Source organism: Corapipo altera, unplaced genomic scaffold, assembly GCF_003945725.1.
Source record: "Corapipo altera isolate COAL_440 unplaced genomic scaffold, ASM394572v1 1b, whole genome shotgun sequence".
In the NCBI taxonomy this organism is placed as follows: domain Eukaryota; kingdom Metazoa; phylum Chordata; class Aves; order Passeriformes; family Pipridae; genus Corapipo; species Corapipo altera.
In genome coordinates this window covers 678,558-698,211 of record NW_020884881.1, presented here as the reverse complement: position 1 = coordinate 698,211, position 19,654 = coordinate 678,558, and the positions used below count along the sequence as shown (strand labels likewise).

General features: G+C 37.2%; 1 protein-coding gene across 20 annotated transcripts in view; it reads left to right on the top strand.

Annotated features, from left to right (window-relative positions):
- CADPS2 (calcium dependent secretion activator 2) overlaps positions 1-18,928 on the top strand; it is a 288,249-nt gene extending 269,321 nt beyond the window's left edge. For all 20 annotated transcript variants that reach the window (XM_027639611.1, XM_027639600.1, XM_027639596.1 and 17 more), the window contains 2 exons: positions 14,097-14,201; positions 17,974-18,928. In XM_027639611.1, the coding sequence (XP_027495412.1) occupies positions 14,097-14,201; positions 17,974-18,144 (276 nt within the window). In that variant the 3' untranslated portion in view covers positions 18,145-18,928. The remainder of the gene's footprint in view (positions 1-14,096; positions 14,202-17,973) is intronic.
- Positions 18,929-19,654: the final 726 nt, after the last annotated feature.

The window sequence follows — 19,654 nt, the reverse complement described above, 5'->3', positions numbered from 1 at the left end:
AATCAATTGGAGTTTTACCATTAACCTTAATAAATGTGGTGCTGTGTCCATAAACATGCTGGGTTATCCTCACTGACTAAACTTAGATTCATGTTTCTACTAGAATTTTTAAAATTAGACCAATAAATCTTGAACTCCTGAGCAAATTTACATTAGACTTCTAAATTAAAAACTATTTCCTTTAAAATGAAATTGGATTTTGTTAACAAACCACTTGGAAAAGCATTTTTTTCATTTTGCATAAAGCTCTGTTTAAAACATTGATGCAATACTTACTTTCTGTAATGATGTGCAGTTCCTAAGTGCCACTTGGTTAGATTCTCACTTTCTTGTATCTGTGAATTGCACGTGAAGTATGAATATTCTTGTTGGAACACAGGAAAAAATAATTTCAGACATTTTTGCTTCAAATTCCTTCTTGGTGTATTTGCCATTAGGAGCATTATCTTTTAGTTTATATTTGTGTTGTGCCTGTTGTGGAAAACTTATAGTCTTAACAGATGTATGATTCCAGTTTTATTAAGACTATAAATGCAATGAAACCTTTATGCAATAACTGATTGCTGCTCTGAGAAATAAAGAATGGTTTAAAAGAACAGCTTTAATGCGTCAGTATTTAGCCATTGATATAACTGAAAGGTTTTCCAATTTTTTAGGCTTTAATTTCTGGGAAACCTTCTCCCAGGTGTACCATAAACACATAAAATATTCAGAGTGTACATCCTGGAAAGGTCAGCATTAGCAAGCAGGTCCCTTAGTTATCTTGTACAAGATGCTACCTGTGAGCGGGTATTGTTCCTGATCGCCTGTCTCTTCTGGGTGCTAACCTAGTGTGGTGTGACACAGTATTCCTGTTGACTTCACAGGGACTGCTCATGCAGGAGAATGTCCTGGGAGCTTTGGCCTCGTGCATGGTAACAATTCAACAAGCACTGTAAGAGACGTAAATGGCAGGGAACTCACACGACTTTCTCTGGAGTGCAGAAGGACTGAATGTCTTTATGAGCAATATAATTAAGCACTCCAGATTTTACATAGCTGTTTTTGGCTTTTGTATTTCAAAAGTTCAGATGTAATGCAATATTCTTTTTCTGTTGTAAAACTGCTTGTATTTTGTCTGGAATGTTAATTAAGTGCTAGTGGTTTTCCCATATCAAAATCATTATTTTCCTTTTCCATTAGTAGCAGGGATGGATGATTTAAGTTCAATTATGTACTTGATCTTATTTGAGGTCTTCATTATTCTCCAAAGATTATTATGTCATGTACTTTGCTCTATGGATAACTGGAGATATGAAGTACTCATCTGATTAATTTCTGTTTGTTGTCATATCTGCAAGTACATATTTAGTAAACGCTTTATTCAATTGTATAATTTCTATAGGTTTTCTGACCTTTTACAAAACAAAATATGTTTAAAAATGTGCAAATGCTTCTCCCTGGCAAGTGAGTTAATCTTCAGCTGCTGTTACACAGCTAAGAGGAACACTTAATTTAAATGTGAGTTTTCTGTAGTAACAACTCCTTGTGCCATTCATGCCTACCTCAAAAGCACCATTGCTGTAGTATTTAGTATTCAGCAATGATTTTCTAGAAAACCTTAATTGTGATTTTTTTTTCCTTATTCTCAAATTACTTCCTGTCATGGTAATTTTAATAAGTAATCTTCACTTTTGTTGTTATGTAATTATTTGCAAGTGTGTGATTTGACAAAAGGTCTATTTGGTTAAAGGCCACATTTGAATCAAAAGCTGTGTTTGTATTAACCTCTGAGAAACATGAGAGGACCGTGCCTAATTACTTTAAAAAAGACTCAACAAAAATGGATTGTAGCTTGTTGATCTTCTTATTTCTTTGATAACTCAGAATAATCTTCAAGAAATATGTGGGCTTCTTTCTCAGATTCTTGAAATTTGATCACAGTGCAAAATTGTCCTTTGGCACAAACCCAGAAATACACATCTTTGCATGACGCACCTGGACATATGTGGCAGGTCTGGTAGAATCAGCTAATTAACAACACAGGCTTAAACAGGCACCTCATCTGGCAGTGTAGTTAGTTGCCTGATGGTGCTCAGCAGGATTTGGTAGTGCTTTTTATTTTTCTGTCCTAATGGTCTGCTGCCCACCTAATTTTGCCTTATTGTCAGCCACTACTTACCGCAGCTTGAGGCCCTCCCAGGAGGCTAAATTATTATCAAAGGATTAGGGAGATGTAGCCTTGCAGCTCTGACATTTCTGATTACTTGTCTATGCCAGAACAGTAATTAGCTGTGACTAATTAAGAAAAATGTTCCTGCCATAGAAAACCATTTAAAAGAACTGAGAAGTAGAAAAGCAATTGAAAAGCTGAGCAGTGCTCAGATTTGCCGATGCTCTTTAGATTTTCACCAAAGTCTTAACTCACCTTTAATTATGTCTCATATTTTATAGGGAAAATAGAAAGTTCCTGATATGAGAACCACTCTGCAGTTTTCTCATGATCTAATAGCATTCTTGTAATTATGGAACAGTTTGTTGTGCCTTTTGGTAAAAGAATTTTAAAGAAAACTGTTGGCAGTGTCACCAAATGTGGATTGAAAAAATGATTTATATTAACACGCTCAAATATAGGAAACTCTTCTGCAAGATTGAAGCAACATCTTGCAAATTTACTATTCAAAGTATTTTCAAAGTTCACTAAATTTTTCCTGATGTTTTCAAGTAGGATCACCTCATTTTTTGAGATAGCAATATCTGCAAAAGAACAACAGTTCATTTGAAGTCTGAAAAATGTAACCTCCATCTGAGTTCATACAGTATAGAAGTTTTCTTTGATTTTTTTTCTGGATTATGCTGCGAAAAAGAGTGCCTGCTCTTGGAGCATGCTGATTATGCTGCTGTGAATCCAGCAAAGCTCAGTACTGTTGAAATCATTAGGACCACAATACACTTAAAGCAAAGCATCTGCTTCAGAGATTGCTGCTTCAGGATCAGAATATTCATCACTTTGTAAGCTGTTTTAGACTGTAGCTGATAGTGTTTTCTCTAGAGAAAACCATAACACACTGACTGGATTTTATATGGTTTTAATATGATACATGTCTTCACGTGTCTTCATTTTTATGCCATTTTTAATTTCTGAATTTCCATCTTGCTGGGTACCACACAACCCAAAAAAATACAAAAATGGTTTTCTCAAGACATTAAATATCCCAGAGCCCAGTCTGCATTTAGTATTCATGGAATGGATGTCTGACACCTTTTTCACACCAATTCAGTCACATTATTTAAATTTTCCCAGCAGGGGAGTAAGAAACTATGAAATAGATATTCTGATACCTTACTAAAAGAGCTCTTTGGGTATAAAAGGGAAATAGAAAATTACTTTTTAGGGCACTAAAACTCATATCCCAGTATTCAGTATTCCTTATACTGTCCTACCCCCTAATTTCCCTGACTTATGTGAGAAGCTCACTTTTTTGGAAAGAACAAAAAACAATGTACAAATTGCTCTTAAAAAGCAATTTTAAATGTGCATCATAAGTCAAAAGAGGAAAAATGTGGAAAAAATCCCAAACTTAAGATTTTGAAGCCCATCTTACTTTTTTTTTCCTGAGTGACAGAACTTTATCAATTGAGTGGAACTATGAGGGGGTTTTGCTTGTTTGTTTGTGGAGGGGCTATAACATTGAGAACTTCCAGTACAGTTTCTTCATTGATGTTTCTGGTATATACTGTTCACTCATTTATTAACTTAGTTAAATGCATCTATCCATCACTCACAGTATCCATTCACTAAAAACAATAACAATTCTATCAATTAAAAGAGAACTCCTTCCAGCATCCAGGCACAATCTCGTCCTTTAGCCTTTTTATCCTGCTAGGCACAAAGTAGCAGCATCTCATTCCAGGCACTGCACTTTTTTTCTTATCTAGATGGCTTGAAATGTGTCTAGCAACTTAATAGAATCAATTGAGCGTGGACAACTATAAAAATATAAAATAGCACTGAAACTTTAGATGAGTCTGTCAGTAAGTGTTAACTGTGGCTGCAGCTTTCACATTCTACACAGTCAAGAGAAATCAATAAGGATTGTACCATTTATATTGTCTTACCTAATGTTTGTTCACCATGAAGTGCCAGGCACAAGCACCATCTAGGGAATATTGATTTCTTGATGTACTGTAATTCACACATGTATAAACAGCAGGAGAACCTTGTGGCTTCTCAAACCTTACTTGTGGGTTTGATATTTATACTTGTATTTCATTTGGGTCAAGCTTAGTTGGAAAAGGAAAATAAAACTCTGCATTAAGTGTTCACAAATAGACACACAACCACACTGTTGATCATATTACAAGAAAAATAGTGCCAGAAAGCATGAGAGTAACCTATTTTTGCTGTAATGAGTCAGGTATAACAGAAAGAGATTTCTGTGTTGCAAATCAAAATAGTACCTGGTGAGGCTGCTGCAGAGAGCTCTGACACAGATTTGTCAGTGGAAAGAGCTTCTTCACCTGTTTGCTCATAGGGGAGCTGAAGCTTTAGTGCTGATTTAAATGTGCAGAAGTGTTGGACTATGTAGACATGATTTCTTTTACGTAATTTTCAGGTGTTTCGTTTTCTCACTTTGCATTGACTATCCTTTGTATTATACTGTAGTAAATGTTTATACAATGTACAAGAAAAAAAGTACAAGTAATGCATAGAAAAATCAGCTCAAAAAAAGCCCCCAACATAGCTGTAAAATCTGCATAGCTAGAAGAGTGTACACAGGTGACAAGGATGGAAAGGAGCAAACCAGACACCTACCCAGTCCAAGGACACTTTTTCCAAAGAGATGAGGGGAGGAGAGAAGGAAGAGAGAGGCAGGAGGCTGGACCTGTGCTCCACATTAGAGCTGCTCAGTGTAGTGCCCAATCGATGCAATGTAGGAGAGGAGTAGCTCCACCAGGGTGCATCTCCCTGTCAGCTTCACAGCTGCATCCAGCCCTGTCATATGCCACTGCAATAACATACAGAGTAAATGGATGATGAGTCAAGATTGCTGAGGTGAAAAGAAATTAGTTGTCTGTAAATATTCACCCACAGGAACTCAGGATGATTTAAATACTATAATAAAAATAAGTACTTGACCTCATTCCACAGGGAGCAGGGAGTCTAAGTAGAAGACTCTAGGACAAGAACTACTAAGGTGAGTGTAAAAGCTACAGCACAGATGTTAATCTAACTTCAGTCTACCTCACTTTTGGTACATGGTACCAAGACGAAGAATATTCCCACTTTCAGGGAGGGACACAGCTAACAAGAGTTCTCCTCCTGTGGTCTCTTTGATGATGCCTCAGTCCAGGGACTCCCCAGTAAGTTCTGGATGAGTGGGCAAAAGTCAGTGCTCAATTACGTACCTTACAGGCAGAGTGAACCCAGACCTTTAACCTTACTAATGAGGGCCATGAAGGTGATCCAAGGGTTGGAGCACTGGTCTTGTGAAGACAGGCTCAGAGAGCTGGGGTTGTTCAGCCTGGAGAAGAGAAGGCTCCGGGGAGACCTTAGAGTAGTCTTGTAGTACATTAAGGGCTATAAAAAGGGCTTATAAAAAGGAGGGAGAGGAACTTTTTATATGGGCAGGTAGTGACAGGACAAGGGGAAATGGTTTTAAATTGAAAGAGGGCAGGTTTAGATTAGATGTAAGGAAGAAAGTCTTTACTCAGAGGGTGGTGAAGCAGTGGAACAGGTTGCCCAGAGAGGCTGTAGATGCACCGTCCCTGAAAGTGTTGGAGGTCAGGTTGGATAGGGCCCTGAGCAACCTTGTCCAGTGAGGGGCATCCCTACCCGTGGCAGGAGGGTTGGAAGGCCCCTTCCAACTCAAACCACTCTATGATTCTGTGATTCTATAATGTTAGGCATGCACTTAAGAAGATTGCTTAGTATTTGTATAGCAAAGTGCATTTGTAGGGTTTTTAAAACTAGAGCCTGATAGAAAGAGACAAGTGTTATAACTAATAACAACCTGGCCATTTCGCATTATGTTAATTTGTTTATTTTGAGGATCCAAGCTGGCTTTCATTTCAAGGTCACTCAAGTGATGTTCCTCATTCTATGCCTTTGAGGATGTTCGCAGATATACCCAAATTGCAACACAATGCACAGTGTAGCAAGACTGACAGTGTTTGCTCCAGAGAGTTTTAGCATCGGAATAACCTATTGAAGTACTGTTCACAGACACAGTGCATATCCAGAGTAGAGTAGATAAACTGTTTGTGCTGTTAGTCTCTCACAGTCATGGTTATCATATTAGTACCTAGTATTTAAATTGAGAACAGTAACATTACATATATCCAGATATGGAAGGAAGTTAGATGTGTCTGATTTTTCAAACTTCCAGTTTCTCACCTCGTCTGCCATATGTGAAGAAGCCAGAAAAAAATGAGGGTTACAAACATTAGAAAGTAGTATAAATATTGCAAATAAATATTGTAAATTGCTGCTCCTCAACCAATATGCAATACAGGGAGAGATGAGTACTTTATATTTTGTGTTAAAAGTGTATATTTATTTGTAGAGTAGCAGCAGTTCCATAGCAACTTGCCAGCTTCTAATTATAAGCATAAAATATGAAAAAATTACTTTCCTCCTAAAAGATAAGTTTTTCATATGTTAGATGTGCTTTGTTACTTCAGAACTATATCCTTTTTGCCTAGGAGTTTCAAAGATGCTTAATATGCTTTTAAATGAGCCTTGTTTTTTCTTTTATTCTCATAATTTCTGAAAACTAGTTTTGTTTCCTTACATCACCAAAATATCGCATCCAACAACTGTTCACTGGTTTGTCATCATGAGTCTTGCTGAACAAGGTCTCTCTGTCAAGATTTGATTTCCTTTTTCTGTTGAGCTCCTTTCCCTTTTCCTCTGATTGCTTTGAGAGTGGCAGTGGGATTCCCCTCATTCAAATATGCAAGGAAGGGACTGACTAGAGACTAAAGTATGTGTTCTTAAGAGAAATCAAAATGCTTTCTGAGCTTCCTGGGAGGCTGGAGTAATGGCACCAAAAAAAAAAAAAGGCAGAAGAAAATTAAAAGAAGAGTCCCACTGGAAGAAAGAAAAACTTTCTACCTTAGCCAAGCAGGGTGCAAGAGGCAAGTTCCTAAATCTGCTACAATTAGATTTTTTAAAAAAAGTGAGGGGAGGGGGAGAATAAAAAAAAAAAATTGGGGTGGAACCCAAACAGAGCTTGTAATTTCGTATTACTAAACTAAAGAAATCTTGGTCCTGAGCCCTGTTTCAGAAGAAATATGAATGCTGAAGCAGACAGTTGTGTCTTATTCCTTTCTCACTTCTCCTTTCCTTGTGCATATACCTGTAGTTTAGGCTGTCAACATTTTGCACATTCCTGAGACAAAGTTCAAAACCTGACTTAGCGTTTCAGACCCTGATGAGGAAGCAAAACACAGTAGCTGGATGAAAGCCTGAGACATTTCCAGGAAGATGCCTAGATAAATGGTGCTGAGTATTAGAAGTGTAAGACACTGGTGGAGTGAAAGAGGTATGTGTCATGGGCTCTGTGCGAAGTAGGAACACATGAAGGAACACAGGGCTCAGGAGCATTACAGCAGAAATGCTCCTGAAACAGCAATGGGAGGATTTCTGGACAGGTCCTTGAATGAAAATGTGGAAGGGGACTGTAGGCTTCATTTGTTTGTACTGCCTGCTAACCCCATGGTTCCAACTGCGGATTTTTCACCCATGCTTATTTTAAATGGCAATTCCTAGGAGGAAAAACAAGTGCAGAAGGAATAAATATAATGGCATCATGGTGATGCCCAAAACCAGTAGTATTCTTGAACCCCCCCCACAGTCACTTTGTCTTCATTCATAGCAGTGCTTTGAATGAAAAGGAGGAGACATTTTTCATGTTTCAGGGAAATAATACAAACTTCTTTGATGCCTTATACAGAAGGATTGCTGTCACAAAAAAAAAAACAAAACAACAAAAACAAAAGAAACAAACAAAAACACCAAAAAAAAAAATCACACACACACACACAAAAAAACCCAACCCCCCAGAAAAACAGCCAGCAACATTTTAATAACTGTAAAATGTAATAGCATTTTAATAGCCAGGCTACAAGTGTACTTGAAAATTTTGTTCTATCTGAAGATGATATAATTTCTATTTCTACAGTCAGCGGCCAGCTAACTGACCATTTCTTCCAGCTGAATCTAAATGGCACTGCCGTAGAAGCACATTTCAATAACACAGAAATCTCTGTTGATTCAGAATAAAAATGACAAGACACACATGCACCAAAAACAAACAAACAAACAAACAACAACAACAAAACCATCTTTGCATGGACTGCCCGTGATCTGAATTCTAAGGTAAATTAAGAAACCACATCTTTGTGGTGCTGGATAATGTGTCACAGAAAGGCAGTATCTGTCACCATGAAGCCATGTGGAGCTGACAGTGGGATGGGAAAGCTCTTGTGAGAAAGCTTTCTCTTCTCTCAGGTTTCCCAGCTTCTGTTCTTTCATTTTCCTGGTCACTGACACAGTTTTTCTTATAGGAAATCTGACTGGAAGTGCCTCACAGACTGGTGCACATCTATGACCAGTGCAGTCTAGAAAAGTCAAGTCACTGGAGAGATTAGTTTCTCCCAGAAAAGTGGTGGGAGGGCAGTACATCACTAGTCATCAAGTTCTGGTCTCCTTCCTTTAGAAGAAATTAATATTTTAACCAGTTCATAAATTGTTCATGTCAGGAATCAGAACTGTTAATCTGGGAAGAGAGAGCAAACAAAATTTCTACATGTTGATACACTGAATTTTCTGTTTACATCTACCTACAGTTACTTCAGTCTTCAAAGGTTTCTCAGGCTCTCTTAATCAAAAGGGTACCTAAAGCTGAGGGAAAAGCATAAACATCTTATGCAAAGTTGCTTCATTTTTGCTTTAGTTTGCAACTAAATATTTTCATTTCTGAAAAAAATATATTTTGAATGTTAATTGGGTCTTTTGATTTCACATTTTGGTGTTCCTGTGTATACATACCTTCTGATGTATCATGGTGGCCCACAGGCCAAGAAATCCTTCCCCGGGTTCATGGAGGGTTTTATTCAATGTTACCAAGGCCTTCCAGCCTTCAGAAGAGTGTATGAACTCATCATTGCTCAGGTAAAAATCCTCATTTAAGCGGGTGATGTCTATACCTAAACTTTAAATACAGCTATGCCTTCTAAACTTTGGAGTATTTTCAAAGACACTACTTGTTTTCCTCAACATTAACAAAGGAAGTCAGTATGATTATTCATATTTTACAAAGAGGGAAATAAATTATGAAACTTAAGTCAGGACTTTTTTTCCAACTTTTGCTGTTTGTGTTTTTAAGGAAAAACTTACGCATTCTTTCACCATTTAACCTTTTTTTAAATGGTCTGTAAGTACATTGGCACACTACTAGTGCTAGCTGTCAAAGTCTTGAAACAATAGAATAGATTGCCTTTTAATAAAAACTATGCATTTTAGCACTTAAATTTTAACATGCTCATGTTATTTCTTATTTTAGCTCATTATTATTTTCCCAGTTTACCTTATGCTGCATTTGGAGTTCAGTGTCTTCAGTGAGAAGTTTACTTTTTGTTATTGTTTGTGGTAGGGCAAGTAAAGCTGAAGGAAATAAAAACATCCCATTGTTGTCTGAGTGACTGAATTCCTGATCAATAGCATGAAAAAAGCTCCCATTAGAAGATAAAATGCAGTTCCTAGAAAAGCTGTCATATTATTCTGCCATATTTGGCACAAAAAGCATTTTGAGGGTGTCCATTTATCAAGAGCAGTCAAAGTATAGAAACTCAACAGGGTCTTATGTCTTAGACGTTAGGGATATCAGCCCTACAAGGACTAAACCATTGTGTATTGCTATGTATTGAGCCTCCTTCCAGGTGGCAAACAGCTGCACCTTTTTATAAAACTTCAAAAATAAATCTGAAGTGCTTGCTTTCAGCCGATAAGTGTTATATTTAATTGAACCGTTCTGCAAATGTTATAGCTCAGGCACCCAGAAAGACAGTGAATATTTAATATATTTGTTTTGTATTTCCACTGGTCAACAGAATAATGAAATTCCTGAACTACTTCTCTTTAACTTGCCTGAAGAAAGCACGGTATGTTGCTAAATCGCTTTTCACTGGCCCTGCCGAGAAACAACTTTAATCCTTGTTAGAAAATTGCAGAGTCTGGGCCTGACAAAGAGCTCATGCCTGGTGCATTGTGAGCGCTGGGAGCGGGGAGAGGGGAGCCCTTTACAGCTGCGTGCCACCAGCCTGCCTGAGCTGGACTATTTAGGCGAGGAGGTTTGTCAATTCCTCCCGACAATAGAGCGAGTTTTTCAGCGCCTGTAGCTGCGCTGAGCCCCGTTGGGGATCAATGCTGGCCATTCAAGCTGCACCCTCTTTCATTGCTTTGGTTTGTTAATTTAAGACTAAAGGTCCGCTGAGGGGGTTTAGGGTGTTTAAGAAAGCTGATGAACTGTTTAAGAAATCTGATGAACTGAGAGCGTTTATAGCCCTGGTGTGGCAACTATTGGCACTGAGGGAGCTGTGTCCTTGTTGACCCTCTTGTTATTAAAAATGCACAAGTGCTGCGCTTCTCAATATTTCAACACTCTTTCATTGTCAATACCACCTTCTGAGCCCTTCAGCTTGTTGCTTGCTCTAAAGATCTTCTTAGATTGGGTTTGAAAACTTCACCTTAAACACTAGATTAGACTGATGTTCTGTTTTCCGTGCTCCTGTTGATTTGTTGAACCTTCTCAGGGCTGGAAAGCAAGTAGCAGCTTGATGGGGAGACGGGCTGCTAATATGATTTACCAGTGTACAGTCATGCACAATAAGTGTGAATAAATACAAGGGTCTCACAGAGTCAACCCTAGCCTTTCCTTTTCTCTTACTTTTTACTTTAAAAGAGTATCTCAGGAAAATGAAGTGAGTAATGCATGCCCTTACAGGAGCTGGATGAGCTACGAATAAGAAGAGAAGGGGAAATAGCGAGGCAAACGTTTTTGTTAATGTGGTTGGCTGCTGTTACATGTGGATTTGAAAAAAATGTATAATAAACACTTACTGCTTACTCTTACACAGAAGACAGCAAGGAATGTGGCACTAGTACCATATAATGAACATCAGCAAGAGGCATATTGTCCTTTCACTTCTATTGTTACTAGTGGGAAATTAACTTTTTCTTAAAACCAGTTAGAAGGGATTGTTGTTGTTGTTGTTGTTAATTTTTTTTAAACGGTGTGATCTCAGGATAATTATCTAATCACTGAAGTTTCTGAGCTTCCAACAGATTCCCATGTCTTAAGTAGATCCATCCCTGCCTCTATAATGTGCTCATGGTTGTCAAAATGCGTGGCTTTGGATTCTACCTCTGAGAGGAATTTGCAGTGCTGTGCTTCTTAAAAGACTCCAAAAGAAGCGATAGGAAAATATTTACTCTTCATGTTATAAAGTCCAGATTTATATTTATGCAGCTTCAGCCAATACCAAGTCCTCAAAACTAATGGGTATAAGACCAATACTTACCGGGAATCCTACCCACAAGTACCTCTGGAGGGACTCTAAAAATATACTGGATGTGATTTTTATTAAAAATACTGTGACAAATCAAAATAATAATACATTTTTTTCTAATAAAATAGCAGTCATGTTTTTTCTGGACAAAGTATGTTGACGGAAGAGCAAGTACTGTGGTATCATTTCACAATCAACACATTAAACATTTCTACTGAAAGTTTAATGCATCAAAACTAGGCAGGAAAACATATTATATTGTTTTCATTCATAAATTTGAGTAGGAAAATAAATTTCCTCCAATGTTTTAGCGTTGTTTTCAGTGCATGTAAGAATATCACAGGTATGTAGGGAGAATCTAAGTTTTACTGCATCTATCTTAATTAACTTATTTGGCTGTGCTTCAAAACACGTTTTGCCAGAAAACTGGAATGGTCTGTTCTCAGTGATCTGGCACTGTTCAGTGTTGTTGAAGGGAAAACTGATCTCGGAATTTTCGATCCTGTCTGTACTTTGTGTAAGCAAGTTTGAGCCCCTTCTGATTTCTATCTGATACGAACAGAATACATCACAGATGTGTTACTGGATTTTTTTTATGGAAGAATATCAGTATTGAGAAAGCTCTGCTACTAAAAAAATTCTCTCTACCAGGATTATGTTTAAGATTAGCAACTGCAGAGTCTGAGTGACAATATAATAATTGGCCTCATCTTATTGCATCTGAGTAGAATGCTTGACATAGGAATTATTATGTTTATTTAGATCAATAGAGTTACCCAAGTGAATAAGCTCAACTGTATTTTATTTTCTAGACATCTGTATACGTACAACACCTGTCATATAGTTTACAGTTTCCACTTAGTAACAACTCTGTCACATTAAAAATATTTTGCAGGTATTTACAAAGGAAATCAATACCAGCATGTATGTTTGGGGTGAAATAATGTAAATAGTAGAAGAATGTCATTCAGTGATTTAAAAAACAGTATTTTATGGATATCAAATCAGTCCCACATTTTACTGAATAAATAAAACTACTTTTATGAAATGTGTATCTATCTGCCTTTTGTGTGGTGTTTTTGTTCCCTTCTGTAAAATAGTAAATAGAAGAAACTCTAAAAAAATAAAAGTAATTTATTTCCAATGATTTATAATTAAAATACAATTTAACACATTCAAAAAAATATATTGAAGTCATTATTATATGAAAATCTAGTTTCAAACTTACCTTAAAACTGACAGTTACAATGTGATGAGACTGTTTCCTGTAAGGAAAAAATATTTATATTTATTTACTGTATGTCTTTAAGGCTTTTTACAAGGAGCTTACATTTTTATGGAAGAATTCTATTTGTTTCTTCTGTTACATCTAGTAGCCAGTAATTTATCTTCATTTTTTAGTATGTATTTTATTTTGTTTGTTAATGGAGAGGTGGCTAATGAGACATGTTAGATATGTACTCTGAATTACTTTCATGAAATATACCTTGCCTAACATGCTGCATTTTAAAATATACACACGATTTCCTCTCTTTGCATATCTCTGTATTTTGCGAAGATACAGGAAATTACATTAGAAAATAATTTAAGCCTCTTCCCTGTGGGGAAAGAGAATGGAAACAGCTATGACACAAACTCTTTTATTCTCTCTCTGCTAAAATGAAAAAAAAAATCCCTTCTTTTTTACAGTTTGACTAAATGACATCTGGTTGGTATTTTACAGGAGGGGGAGGAAAAATGCTACAACTATATTTAGTAAAATCTCTTTTAATCCAGTTAATGTGAAAGAACTATTATAGTAGCTATTTGGAACTGAGCATTTTTTACAGTAACATAGACACCAACAGCAGAGAGCTTATTCTTAACCCATCTATTTGTGAAGTGATGAGTGAAAACATACCCCTGCCTTAGACATAAAAAAGAAATAAAGCAGACTGTAATTATAATTAATAGTTAATGTAAAACAAAACCTTAACATGGTTATTTTGGGAGGGGTGGAGTGGTATTTTGATCTTACTTAGAAACAGTTTCCAGGGATTCTGATTTTTTTATTTAATAATGAAGTGAACTAAAAGAAAAAAAAAAGAAAAAAAAAAAAGGCAAGACAGATTCCCCATTCTCTGATGATGTTTTCCTGTTTGGATTGAAAAATCTAGTTATTGTAAATTCTCTCTCAAGATACCCTACCTGTTTTTATCCTTGCTGTTTTAGCTGTCAATTCTCTCATGTAATTGTATCTTTAATATCCATTCTCACTGACAGATAACAAAGTGCATAATGCTATTTTGCTTGAACATGTTGTAACTGAAAGATAAAATGGCAGGTGCTAATTCATGTAAAGAACAGTCTAGGTCAAGTTATTTGATTTTCTACTGACCCATGCGATTCTCATAACAGGAAATTATATCATTGTTGACTTCAAGTGCTGATCTGTGATCATTTCAAAGTGTTTCATTACCTCTCATTACCAAATCTGTTAAATGAATACTGCAGGGTTATTTTGTGGTGTTTGTTGTTATTGGTTTTTTTATCCTTCCTTTCAGCAATGGTATAGCAACTCCATGAAAGTCATATCCTTGTGGCTGGCTGACAGATTAGACCTTCAGCTTCACATCTACCAGCTGAAGACTCTCATCAAGATAGTGAAGGTAAATAAAATGTGTTTGCATCAGGCTGCATAGTAAAGAGAGAAAAGTAATAAAGTAATAACATGAATAAGTATAGGTCACCCTAAAAGTTAGAAAATGTGGAATAAAGTTGTGAACTTACGTAGTTTTAAATTGGGATTTTTTTTCCCCACAGTTGTAGCAAATTCCAGAAGAAAAATAACTTATTAAACCCCCTGATGTTAGTTATGTGTGCACGAGTATTTGTTGTCCATTCTGGACTCAGGGACAATTAAGATTGTTCCAAGGAATTTTAACAGGTTACTTCTAGCTATACAGCAATGCTGTATAATTATTCTTACTAAATTATTGTTTGTCTTGTTACTGATTTTTTTTGTTTTACCTTAGTAATTCCAATAGTGTTCTTTCTCTGTTTTCCCCCTTTTCCTAAAAAACAAACTATTTTCTTTTTTATGTGCATCTGATTAATAGGTTTAATTGAAAACATTCAATGTACTCCATGTATTAGATAACATTTTCTAATTTTTTGTACTCAGGAATCAGTACTCAGCTTCAATAGAAATACCAATCCCTCCAGTTCAGTCCTCAGTCATTTACACTGACCAATGTCAAATCCTTCCAAGCAAAGTGTAATATTCCTTGCAATAGGGCAATTATGGGTTAACCTACCATAAAAGAAAGTTTCCTCCTAACTCCTTTTCAGATCTTAGTCAATATCTTTAGGCAAGAAACAGAAAACCATTTCAGATTTTTTTCGTTTCAGTTCTGTCTTATTTAGCTTTGGACATTCTTGTTATCTGTATAAATGTGGAATAAGAAGCACCTGTTGTCAGTGGTGACCTTGATTGTTTCAAAATATTTTCTCATGAAATTCATGCAAGACTATAAATTCAGAACCATTTTTACTCCTATACACCAGAATCGCAACTGCAACTTTCAGCATTCACTAGCAAAAAGGAGCAGAACAGAGAGAAATGCAAGAAAACAGTCATAATAATGATAGCATCATAGCTCCCTGAACCACCCAAACTGACCTTAGCTATTTTTGACCTTAACCGATTTCTCTGTCAACAGGATTTAGCTCTTCACTATGTTATGTGCCCAAATGGCAAAAGCAGTTTGCTATTGCTTGTTGAAATTAATGGCTCTTATGAAAAGTTTAACGATATTCTCAAGTGAATCATAGAATAATTTAGGTTGGAAGGAACCTTAAAAATAATCTAGTTCCAACCCTCCTGCCATGGACAGGGACACCTTCCACTAGACCAGGCTGCTTAGAGCTCCATCCAGCTGGCCTTGAACACTTCCAGGGATGAGGCATCCACAACTTCTCTGAGCAACCTGTTCCAGTGCCTCACCACCCTCACAGGGAAGGATTTCTTCCTAACATCTAATCCTAACCTGTTCTCTTTCAGTTTGAATCCATTCCCCGCTGTCCTATCACTACATGCCCTTGTAAAAAGTCCCTCTCCAAGGTAGTTATCATCTCTTGGAGAAAAATACAGGTGTTAGAGGATCTAAAACCTGTGCCCAGTGAGATCTAAGAATGGGCAGGCTAAATTAGACCAGTGAAATATCAGCAGGGAGATGAAAAGAAGATCTTTCAAAACTGAAGTTCAGGTGAATGAGCAGCACTGCCAGCCCACCTTCCCTGTGCCACGTGGCACACTGGTTATCCTTGTTCAAAAGCAGAAAGCCTCCACTGGAGGTGGTAACACTCTGCTTATGGCAGTGGCCTTTCTGTGTCCATATGCTCTGCATGTAAATTTCAAGTGTGTTATTCCAGGGCACCTTCTTTGGATACCAGAGACTGAAGAAGTTGAGGTCATTTTTATTTGTTCTGGAAAACAAAAAATTTTGTGCACCTGGGTTTTGGTGGGTGGAGAAGACAGAACCAGTATAACAGGAACTCAGCAGACAGGAGCCTGCTAAGAAAAAATGGTTTGAGTATCATAAGAAACTTTCCCTGCTGCAGCCCATCTGGAGAGAGACATGTGGGGAGGCACAGTTCCTCCAAACTCTTGTGTGCATGAGGGCACTTTTCTGTTTGCTTTTGGAAAAAAAAAAAAAAAAAGGAATAAAAAACAACCAACCAACCAAACAAAACCAAAAAACCACCACCAACAACAAAATACTGGGAGGCTGTATTATCCCAGTCATCTCTTGAAGAAAAAAAAAAAAGGAAAAAAAAGTAGAAGGTCGTTTTTAAGGGACATAGGATGAGTAAGAGAAATACATTTCTTTAGTGTTTGGCTGCAACAAAGGTAGTGGCATTATTAAGAAAGACTAGAAGAAGATGTGTTGTTCCCTTTATTCTCTTTAAAATCTTATGATGGCATTAAGGCTTTGTTAAATGTCCGAGACACATACAGAGGGATATGACTAAAGAAGGGTCAAGGACCAAGAAAGTTAGGGAGAAATGAAAAATTAAGCTTGGAAGTGAACATTATTATCCTGCAAAACTGTGTCAAGAGAAGAGCAGTGTCTGAACCCCAGAGTGCTGGTCTTAGAATGGGAAGAATACAAGGTAAAACTGAAAGAAATTGCTGTAGGACCTGTTAACAGCATAGAAGCAAATTGAATGCACAGTGTTATAAAAAGGGAATGCAGTGGTGACACTTGAAAAAGACCAGATGGGGCATGGGCAGGAGTGTGTGAGCAAAACATAAGCTGTGTCCGTTGACTCTGATATTGACCTGTGAAAGCCAAATAAATCTCAGTTGCAGTGATTCCAACAAGGTTTAAATAATCATTGTAGATAGTGGCAGAAAAAAATCTCCCAGATGAATGTTACCCATTTTAAGAGGTGTCTTTTGCAGTTCTTTGAAGTACTGAGTGAAACAAGATCAACTCTTTTCTTTCTCTAAGGGTTGTGCATGGTCTCCTCCTCAGGCAAAGGAATGGGCCTGATAGCCCTCAATTATCTTCCATTTTCTTTTCCCCATATTCTGTCATAAACATTTGGAATTTGTAGTGAAAGTGTACACAAAATAAGAAACTAGCTAGATCAACTTCTTAAGCTTTTTAGGGTAACATTGGGAAAGATTATTTCAGATGGGTTACAACTTAAAAATAAAGAAGGTAGGTGATTTTCCGTATGCTTACGTGAACATAGCATTTGATGAATTAAACAAGTTCACTCAGAATTCTTACATGATGGAAAGTCAAAGAAGAAAGTGATATCTGCTGGTTCATAGGAAGGATAGATACCAGGGAAACAAAACCATCTCAAGTGGAAAAAAAAAATTAGATGTGAGTCAAAATTTAGAGGAAACTTAGAATCTAAAGTAACTGAATAAAATAGTCAGCTGAGAAACACATTTTAAAATGTAGATCATAATCTAAACTTTGATTTTCCACATTTGGCATACAAATGGAAAGATAAGTAAAAAATACATTGTGGAGAAAAAGTCAGGCATTTATGCTTTCTGTGAAATGACAGAACTACCTGTAGCCAAATTCACATTTCAATATGTATTTAGAAGAATTGTTTGCTGGTTTCTTACTGAATAAATGAGACAAATGGAAGTTACTGAGAAATCAGCAGTTATAGTATGCTGTAGCACAAAACACAATCTCTCAAAGGAATGACCATCAAATTAGAATCTCTTGGGTTTATAGAAACCTCATGCAACCCAAAAACTAAGACTGCAAAATCTTTACCAAGATGATAGGTCCCTAACTGCAGAAGGAATGAAGCTGTGCCACTGGCATGCTAGAAATGGCCAATATACAGTAAAAAACTGCTCAAACTTGCTGAAGTCCAATTCAGGATGTTTTATTTTTGCCACAGAAATCCTACCGAGACTTCAGGTTACAAGGCGTGATGGAGGGAACGCTGAACAGTAAAACCTATGATACCATTCACAGCCGTCTGACTGTAGAGGAAGCCACAGTCTCAGTCACGGATACAGGAGGACTTCAGGGCATTACTATGAAAGACAGTGATGAGGAGGAAGGATGATATTATCTCACAAAGCATTTGGAGTTGGGGGTGATGGTCTGAGGGTGGGGTTTATCTTTGGCTCTGGGGTTTTTTGGTAGCTTGTCCTTGTAGTTGCATTTATAGTTTTGCCTTATGATATCAGTGCAGAAATGTAATTTGCTCCACTAAAAAAGAAAGTAAGATTATCAGAGGAAAAGTGCCAAGGACTTTTTGATAATAATGGTTGTAGAATATTTTTATGTATAGCTTTGCTTAGGGCTGCAAGAATACTGGCATGGACTTTGAGTTCCACTTGTGATTATGTTTCTTCCACTTCTGTTTGTTACCATTCGTTCTTGTATCTCCATCTGATATTGACATCCTGCGCAGAAACAAAATGTGTGTCTCACTTAAAACACAACTCTACAGGAAATCTTCCTTGGAATAAGTCATACCCTAGGTGAAAAAAAAATATTGTATTTTCAGAATTACTTTGTTAGCTTTATTTTGTGCTTAATTTTAGATTATTATGTGATGTGCATTAAAAATTTTAATCTTGTTTCTTTGTATATTGAGGTTGGTATATAAGTAGTAGGACTTCAAGGGCAGTCAAACACATCCAAACTGCTTAGGAGTATTGTGTCTATTCAATTTGCAAGTTTAAAGATATCTCATCCTGTTGGATGTCAGTAAGCTTGCTATCAATGTTTGTATTTCTGTGAAAATTTTCAGGCAATAAGAACACTTTTGTCGTGACCATTTCTGTATCTACCCAAGTTTGTATAGAATTCAACAATTAAAAGATGTTTTCAGTATTTCAAACCATTTGAACCATTGTATGATTCCTCATGAGAACAAGTTTTTTGAAAGATTATTCTATTTAGTTTATTTTGTGATTTATAGCAAATGTTTCATTTATAGAGCAGATATATATAACAAGTAAATACAATCTGTAAGACTTCGGGGGTCTGTTGCAAGCATGCAGGGATGCAGGAACTGAGGATGAGAGCTGCAGGGAAAGTGACTTTCAGCACACTTGGAAGATTGGACAAGCAGGGATGGAAGGGCAAGTTACACTTCTCTTCCATGTCTACAGAGAAACTCCAGGTAGCATTTTTTTTCCTGTGGCAAACCAGCCTTCTCATCTGTGCATGAGCTGAGGTGAATTCAGCAGAAGGAAGAACTGGGAGCTGGTGAGGAAGACCATTCTGCTCAGCTCTTTGTGCCCCAACTGAGTCCTTGCCCAGAGGGCCCCAGGAGGCTGGGAGGGCAGGAGTGCCTGCACTCCTGCCCCAGGACAGCTGCAGCTGCAGTGCAATGTGTGTTTTGGGGAGCAGCAGGGCAGGAGTTAACTGCTGTAGGGCAGAGTAACCAGAGAGGCAGGCAGGGGGAACACAATGCATTCTCCTTCATTCACTTCCCATTCACATTACCATCTCTGCTGGGCTGGAGGGAGTAGCAGTATTTTCCACTATTACCAGATGGGTTTGCTCATTTAGGTTTTGACAGCTGTAGAGGAATTACATATCCCTTTCCTATTGCTTGTCCT